Source organism: Polyodon spathula, chromosome 5 (assembly GCF_017654505.1).
Source record: "Polyodon spathula isolate WHYD16114869_AA chromosome 5, ASM1765450v1, whole genome shotgun sequence".
In the NCBI taxonomy this organism is placed as follows: domain Eukaryota; kingdom Metazoa; phylum Chordata; class Actinopteri; order Acipenseriformes; family Polyodontidae; genus Polyodon; species Polyodon spathula.
In genome coordinates, this window is record NC_054538.1 from 17,982,598 (window position 1) to 17,991,242 (window position 8,645).

At 37.5% G+C, this 8,645-nt stretch overlaps 1 protein-coding gene across 1 annotated transcript in view; it reads left to right on the forward strand.

Annotated features, from left to right (window-relative positions):
• Positions 1-1,564: 1,564 nt before the first annotated feature.
• The window catches only part of LOC121315662 (fumarate hydratase, mitochondrial-like), a 14,753-nt gene continuing 7,672 nt past the window's right edge, over positions 1,565-8,645 (forward strand). Inside the window, exons 1-5 of the mRNA XM_041249934.1 lie at positions 1,565-1,742; positions 2,703-2,837; positions 3,219-3,329; positions 3,614-3,790; positions 8,421-8,603. Coding sequence (XP_041105868.1) covers positions 1,623-1,742; positions 2,703-2,837; positions 3,219-3,329; positions 3,614-3,790; positions 8,421-8,603 — 726 coding nt within the window. The 5' untranslated portion in view covers positions 1,565-1,622. The remainder of the gene's footprint in view (positions 1,743-2,702; positions 2,838-3,218; positions 3,330-3,613; positions 3,791-8,420; positions 8,604-8,645) is intronic.

Sequence of the window (8,645 nt, forward strand, 5' to 3'; positions counted from 1 at the left end):
AGCTGCTGGCGTGAGAGACTCAGACACCAGGTGTTCTGTGAGAAAGAAATGCCTAGCCATCATAAAAGAACAAAATTAACCAAAAGTGAGGTGGCGTGGCTCTGCGTGGCTCTCTTCTTATGTGTGTTGACTCATCCGCTCACATGCAGGTTTTGTAAAATGTTCCAAACAAACGGTGACCTCATGGGGGCCCCAATTCTGCTGGGCGAGGCAATCCACACACAGACGATGGGCGGGCGCAAACCCCAGACCTCTCACACCAAGCACGGGTCTGGCTCCTTTGCAAGGAGCATATGTCAGGCTCATGCCGCGTTGTGTGATTACGTCACCTACTAGCCCTGCTGCGCTACTTTCCCACGTGCATGCCATATTTGACTTGACTGCATGGAGTCATGGATGTAACTATTTAGTGTGAATATAAACTCTTTGGATGTATTAGATATCTGAAGCAGTAGCGCTGCTATCCCAGTATTTAATTAGAACATTGTATTATTCACTAGTTTACAAACGAAACACATCCTACTAATCTAAAACTTGAAATGTAGGTAACTATTTCATTTTTAAATTACTTACACATTTTTTTTTTTAAATCGTTAATGTAATGTAATGTTTATTATATAGGTAATGTATTATATCTTGTTATATGCATACATCTTATTTTATTACGTCTTTCTTTTTCTGAACAACTTTAGCAGCATAGCCTGATTCCCTCTGCGATAATTAGAGCTTGGCGCAGTGAGGAAAGAAAGAAAGGCATAAACAATTTATTTTCAATGATGATTATTATTATTATTATTATTATTATGAAGAATATAAAAAAGTAGCAATCTGTATATAACAATATGGGAGTGAACTGAAATTAGCTAGCTGCTTTTTATAAAAGTAATACTAAGAGAGGATGGCTATTTAAATAACCATTAAAATAGCCTATATTTAAATGGTTTAGCCTAATCAATTTAACAGTGTGTTCCGGTTTTGAGCTTTGAAAACCTGGTCACCCTACCCACCAGGCTTCTCTTTTCTTCGATGAAGACAAAATAAACACAGCAGAGGGCTTAAAGTGGCGACGACTGAAAAGCTTATCACTTTACGATCACATACAGCAATTTGCAATTGGAATAAAATAGTCAAAGCCAATGACTCCCTGTAGTTGTCTTCATATATCCTCTGTTAATTTACAATCGGTGTAATAATAGTGTGTCCACGTGTGTTTTCCAGTCATCCAAGTAACAAGTCCAGTTATTTGCACCTTGACACCATGTTCTGTACATCTTTAGTTTGTTTACCTTTTTTAACAAAAAAATGTCATCGTGTAAATATGATTATTAAATTCCAACACAAATGAAAGTCCTCTGAAGTAACGGTACACAAACGTAACAAGCACAAAACGAGGTTCTAATATTGCAATGTATTGTGTCTTTTAAAAAAAATTGCAAAACACATGCCTCTCATAATTTTTTTCTGGTGTTGCCTTTGTTTCCTCCGTACGGCTCTTCCCCTCTGAAGTGTGTTGTTGCCGCTATATGTTTCCTCCCACTTACAGAGGCTTGTGGTTGGTTTCTCTAAGGTTCCTCCCTCAAATACCAGCCTGTTGTTCTGTCGCAAGTAGCCTAAACAGCGCCATGTATCGTTCTCTCAGAAACGTCCATCGATTAAACAGCAGCCTCTTGGGCTTGCACAGGAGCATATCCAGCAAAACCTGCCGCAAGTCAGTAAGCGTCGCACTGATCTCGACGAGGATGGTAAGTTTTAAACATTACAGAAAGGCAATGTTTGATTGAGCAACAATTCTTTGTCAAGGCCTCTGTCTGTGTGACCTTTAATTAATGAATTAATGAATTGAGCATTCAGATGTAGCACGCTGTTGAAACTGATTGCTGTTCCGTGCATGAACCGAACGGAATTTGCGACATTTATTTTAGTTCCTCATAGTTTTAACTGAAAAAAAAGAGCTGTCTGTTTTCTCTCGAGTTGTCGCAGTCTTGTGTACAGCAGCAAGGTCAAAGTAAACGAGTAATCTGTCGGCGTCTATTTTAATATTTGAAACCTACAGATGAATAAAGAATTAACAGCCAGTTTAATTTTACTTAATTTAATGTTTTGCTGCTAAATTCTGTATGAAAATGTTATGTTAATGTTTTTTTTTTACTTGTTATGCTGGCTTGCAAGTTTGCTTTTTATTTTAATGAACATGACACCTCAGTGCATGAAAATGTAACGTCTTAAATACTACCCAGTAATAGCAGTTATTTTAATTCCAACAACTGGATCAAGCAGTTCATTTATCATAAAGTGTGTGTACTTGACTAAAAATAAATTATTGATATATTGATACTGAACGTCAGCGTTGCATGACGTATTACATGTACCATATTAGTTTACTGTTAATCTGTTAAATCTAACCAGACCTGTATTAAGTTTCCATTGGACAGCAGAGTCCTGCACAGGAAGTGAATGTATAGTGTTGTGACAAGAAAAAAATGTCTTCATCTGAAGCGAATTGAAAACAAACATTTTAGCAGCAAAATTATACGGAAATTGTGTGTGTTTTTTTTTTTTTTTTAATTTTGTGTTTGTGACTTTTACGCCTTTTTAAAACTACAATGCAGTAATACATGAACAGTATTTTTACACGGTGTAATTTCACAGATATTGCTACTCAGTCAGCTGGTAATGTGTTTGTGTGTTTCATTTCCGCACAGGCAAGCTCAGAGTCTTACCGAATTGAGAGGGATACTTTCGGTGAACTGAAAGTTCCAAATGACAAGTACTATGGAGCCCAGACGGTCAGGTCTACTATGAACTTCAAGATTGGTGGAGTAACTGAACGAATGCCTGCAAGTACCTTTGTAGAATAATCCTTTTTTTTTTTTTTTTTTTAATCCAGAAATTTTAAAAAAAGGAATATGCTTGTCATATAACATCTCTAAGTACAGGGTTTGCTGCAATATATTCCTCAGATTTTATCCTCTACAAAGACTCTCTTCTCCTTGTACACTTGATGTACCCGTTAGTTACTGATTAACAAGTAATCTCTCCTCTGTATTGAATCCAACGTTATTAATATTTTGCAGATTAAGGTAATTGTAGGAAATATCTATAGTGGTGTGTGTCTACGGATAACTTTCAGTTGCCATCTCTTACAAAACTGGAGAATTGTGACCTGTATGGTGTGATGACACTTGACCTTTTTTAAAGAGTTTACAACTTTCTTCCAGATTCAAGTCATCAAGGCTTTTGGCATTCTGAAGAGGGCGGCTGCTGAAGTAAACCAGGGTTATGGCTTGGACACCAAGATTGCTGATGCCATCGTCAAAGCAGCTGATGAGGCAAGGGAATGCAGTGAATGTTGAAGTCTTCTAAATTGTTTTAAAAAGAATCATGCTGTTTGTCTGCCCTCTAATCTCTGTTTCAATCCAATTAGTGCACTTGCCTTTTATTGTTGCCAGCTCTTGATTTTGCATTGCCTTCCCTGGTGTTGGGCAATGCAGTACAGCACTGGATGCTGTAGTCATTTTTATTGCGGCCTTTATGTCTGCCTCTTTACCATCCCTAAACTCCGCTTGCTCTGTATTGTGGTTGTTCATTGGAGTAATGGTGTGCTTGTTTTTAGGTCATTGCTGGTAAACTGGATGACCACTTCCCCCTTGTGGTCTGGCAGACAGGGTCAGGAACCCAGACGAACATGAATGTGAATGAAGTGATCAGCAACAGGGCTATCGAGATGTTGGGTGGTAAACTGGGGAGCAAAGATCCTGTTCACCCCAATGACCATGTCAACAAAAGTCAGGTATTTCTAAAATAATGATCAACAATAACCTCTTTGTATATACACACACAATGTATGGGGAAAATACTAAGGCTAATCAGATGTGTGGGTGTGTTATTGTATTGTACGCTTTTATTAGCTTTATTATCAGTTGCACTGCTTTTTGCAGTTTAATTTTAAGTTCCGATAAGCTTTTTTTGCCGGACATGTAGACCATTTCTAGTTATAGTAGACCTAGCCTATGAAACCGACTGTCCAGCACAGCATTATGTAACGACAGCATGGAAATGGTTTGAAAGTTAAGATAAAGACACACAAACAAACCAGTGACCTTTGCTGTTTTTGCAACATTACTTATGATACTAAGTCTCCTTTTACCGTATTTGTATTTTTATATGTTTGTTAGGAGTTCAGACCAATGCTTTTTAGATCCATTCGGGTAAATGCATTTCTTTTAAGTCTATGCTCATTCTTTACTGTTAACGTATGCCTAATCTGGCTGTCTCAGCCTTTTTGCTCCTCATTGAATATTCCTAACTTGATTGGTATGACTAAATTAAAAAAACAAACATTAAAACCACAGTTTTGGTACTTATTATTTTCAACAATATAAATGTGTGCTACCTATTTCCATATGTTTTTGGAGAGGTTAGCTGCATATAGTAACAGAAGTTGATGTGAAACAAAAAAAGGCTACATTTGTAGTTTGATTTATGAACTGTACCATAGTGTGTGTTATCCATTTCAGCTCCATTTATTATTATTATTATTATTATTATTATATCCATTATTATATGGGTTTGTTCAGCAAGGTGTAATATTTCACAAACACGACTATATGCCAAAAGGACATTCTGTTAACACAACTTCTGGAAATAATGTGTACAGTCTGTTCTTGAATCTGTCCTGTTTAACCAAAATGTTATAAATCCTATCGACTATGCACCACCAATTCAGTTTAATTTACACATCACAGCCCACCAGAAGTGATATGTAACATCCTGTAGACTCCAATCATTACATTTTTCGAGTGTCTTCCCACCCAACTTGTATTTGTATTCCAGTGCTGTTTATATGTACATCGATTAAAGTTTGCAAATTGGTGAGTGCAATAGGTTGCGTTGGAAATGGCTAGATTAATTTGCTACGCAAGGCAACAGTTTTGTCAAGCAAAACTCTTAAACCTGCAAAATTGAGATGACATTTATCTACAAAGCGTTCAGAATGTGAAAAAAAAAATTAGCAAAAGAAACAGGAACTTTGCCATCGGGAACTTTCAATGCTCAAAATGACAACATTCCTTGATGAACTGGTAGTGATGATCTAAGCTCAGGAATCTCATTGTTAGGCATGTTATATAAATACTTTATTTCTAAATGTACTTATATATACACACACACACACACCAGGGTTAGAAACTAACAATATTGTGCTACTAGTCCAAAGGATTAGTACCTTTTGAAACTTGCCAGTCCTGATGTGAAGTGCCTAAGTTGGCATCCACAACAACAGTTGGGGCCCCTAAAAATAGGCTTAGATTTTATTTTGCTAAAAAATAAACAGCGTTATAAATTTAGATTTACATTATTTTTAACAAAGCACCTTCATAAACACTCATACAGATAGATCAATCACCTGTTTGAACCTAGTTATTGAGCCACTACTGTACTGTGTGCTGAGAAATGGAAGGCCCTTACACATCAGACGCGACGAGATATTTACTGGGGCCACACGACAGATTTGGAGCGAAAACCGCGTTTCAGTGAAATTTGTGGCAGCCATTTTACTATTGAATTGTATCACAGCAGCTTCTGCTTTTCAGGCAGGTTTGGATGCTGATAATATCTGCCAAGTGTAAGATCAATCACTTCAACTGTGCCAAAGAATAACGTTTCGGGAGGTTTCAAGAAGAAATGCGGTTTAACAACAGTTTCTTAAGTCAGTTATATTGCTATAGTGTCAAGGATAATGTTTGTGAAGTTTTGAGTTAGTCAAGTAAACCGTTTGTCAATTGAGGCAGTTTTAAATTTCAGACGTAAACATGCACCTGGTGGCCATCTTGTTTTATAAAACACAACCATTTTGACATTTGTATTCCGTTGTTACTGGGACAATAACTACCTTGTTTAGAATTTGTTGGTCAAACGGTGTTCAAATAGCAGAAGTTTGCGGTTAAGGGAGCATTTCGATAAGAGTAGTGGCAGCCATTTTGACATTATAATTTATCGCAGAAACTTCTGCTTCTCTAACTTGATGCGGGTTTGGATGCTGATGATATATGCCAAGTTTCAGATCAATCGCTTCACCGGTTACCAAGAAGATTTCAAAAGGTTTTATTGAAAAAAGTGCGCGTCACGGCGCCAATTGCAAGGACACAATAGCAAAATTCTTTCAGCATGACAGCCAGTGTATCCAGCTTGTTAGCTGCCAAGTCAGAACCTGATCAGTCACACAGCTTCGAAGCAGCAGCAGTTTAAAGTTTTGGGAAGAAAAAAAAAACTTTAACAATAGACTTCCCAGCCTTTGGCCTTTGACTCGGAAGCCTAATAACAACAAAAAATGAATACCTACGTAAAAAAAAAATACACACAAGGGATCACAAAGTGAAACGGGGCTTGATTTCAAACCACATGACATGAAGCTGTTCTCTGATTGCGCAGTTGTGTATTTGTTGCTCAATGAATTTGCAAAAATAGTATTGGTTTCTATTTTTAATTTTAATCACTCGCGTTGGATTTGTGTCGCCTTTGGTGTGAAGAGCGCTATTGAAAAGCTGAGGTTTTATTGATTTTCTTGTGTCGCTTTGTCGTGTCGCTTTGTCGTGTCGCTCATCGCGTCATGTCTGGTGTGAAAGGGCCTTGACACTGAAAGCACCAGACTGTATGACAGCTGTGTCACCTTGCCGACCATGAAGCTCCACCTGGAATTGACAACGATGACACAAATAAAATGTTTATTTTATTGTACATTACATGTGTTGCAATTTAGAAAAATGCTGGCTGGCTACTAGCTACAATAATTAATGTACTCGAGTACACACGCAGTCTTCACTAAAGTCTCAATTTAAAGATGGTACGTTTCACTGTAGCCCTCGGGATGAAATTGTTAGGTAGGTGAATTTTTTATTTTTATTTTTAATTAACAGTGGAAGAAAACCGCTTCAGCAAGTACAGTACAATCTGCCAGAACTGACGGACGCTGAATCTACTAGGTTTAGATACTAATGAGAGCATAGCAAATACAAAATAAAATGCGGGAAACGCAGGTATTTTCAAGAAAGCGGGGAGACTTTTTGTATAAATGGATTTTATAGTTTTAAATGCTGCAATAAGTTCTGCTTGTGAAGCATCCACAGAATAATTTGACAGAACAGGTGATTTTTATTTGCACTGTGCAAGACTTTATTTTCCCAAATTGGTGCTTGAGCCCCGGAGCGCTCACAGAATCACCGCCTGTGCACCTATTATCATGATTTTAAAGCCTGTTTTTCAAACAAACTGATTACCACTCAGCAGTACTGTATTGGTAAGAGAAGTGTGTTTTTAAAAAAGTAATTTCATCATCCAGTCACTTTAAAATATGCTGACGATAATGTAAACAACACCAAGCTACATACAGCGAGTCCCACGTTTTAAATGTTACTGTTTATAGATAGGAACTCAACTTTATTATGAATATATTGTGATGTTATGTTTAAAGCAACATACTATGATAATGTTCATTATGGTATTATTGTTTATTAGTTTTAAAATGTTTAGTAAAACGTGACATATTGTTTGATCTCATTAGTACAACTGGTCCCCATTGCTAGTGACATCTTCAGTCAGGGTCGTAACCCAGTATAAATCTCCAAATTTTTTTAAATTACACTTACTTCAAAAGATGCAATGTGTTTCAGTAAATTCAAACGATAAACTTTGCATCCCGCACTGAGGCAGAACACAAACATAAAACGTCATGAAGTGGGGTTGGCATTGCAGGGGAGATGAAGGGAGGTTTCAGTTCTGAGTAACTATGTTCTAAGCATTATTCATGAATGCTTATTCACCACTGCTACACCCTGTTAGAAAATGGACTGCCCTGCATTTTTTTTAATGCAAGACTGAACATCAGAGTATATGTCTATATTTGTTTTAAGTACTTGCCCAGAGTACTACCAAGACACAGACATTAGCTAGTCCTCATTAGATTTAATTCGCCTCAGGCAAGAGTGAGTTTCTAACCCTGCATGTACACATTAAAAAATAGTTTAGAAATGCTGTTGTGAAAAAATATGTGGCAAGTGGTCTGTGGGGAAAAATCCAAATGCCAAGGTGGCTCCTACATTGAAAAAGGTTGGGAACCACTGGTGTAGCAAGAAAGTGGAACCAACCCTAACAAACATACTTTTTCTGATGCTGGATTCTTTGATTTTTCCATTAGTGAAGATAGTCAGCCAATCCCTTTGTAATGCATCTGTCTTGTGAATCAAAGCTTACTTGAGAGTTCAATTTTCATTATTACCAAGAATCTAAACTTTGGCAACTATTGAACGGTAAAAATTGAGAAGATTTGTTACATTTTTTAGTTTTCCTGTCACGTAAACTGGGGTTAGTAAAACTGCACTGTTATAGGGAACATTGCATTTCAATTGAGTTTGTCTTCTCCACAGAGCTCCAACGACACTTTCCCTACAGCTATGCACATTGCTGCTGCCAAAGAGGTTCACGAGGTGTTGTTGCCTGGACTGCAGACTCTCCATGACTCCCTGGAAGGCAAGGCCAAAGAGTTCAAAGATATCATTAAGATTGGGCGCACCCATACACAGGATGCTGTGCCCCTCTCACTAGGCCAGGTATAAACCGTCCTCAACTGTCTGAAACTGTATAGTTTTTAT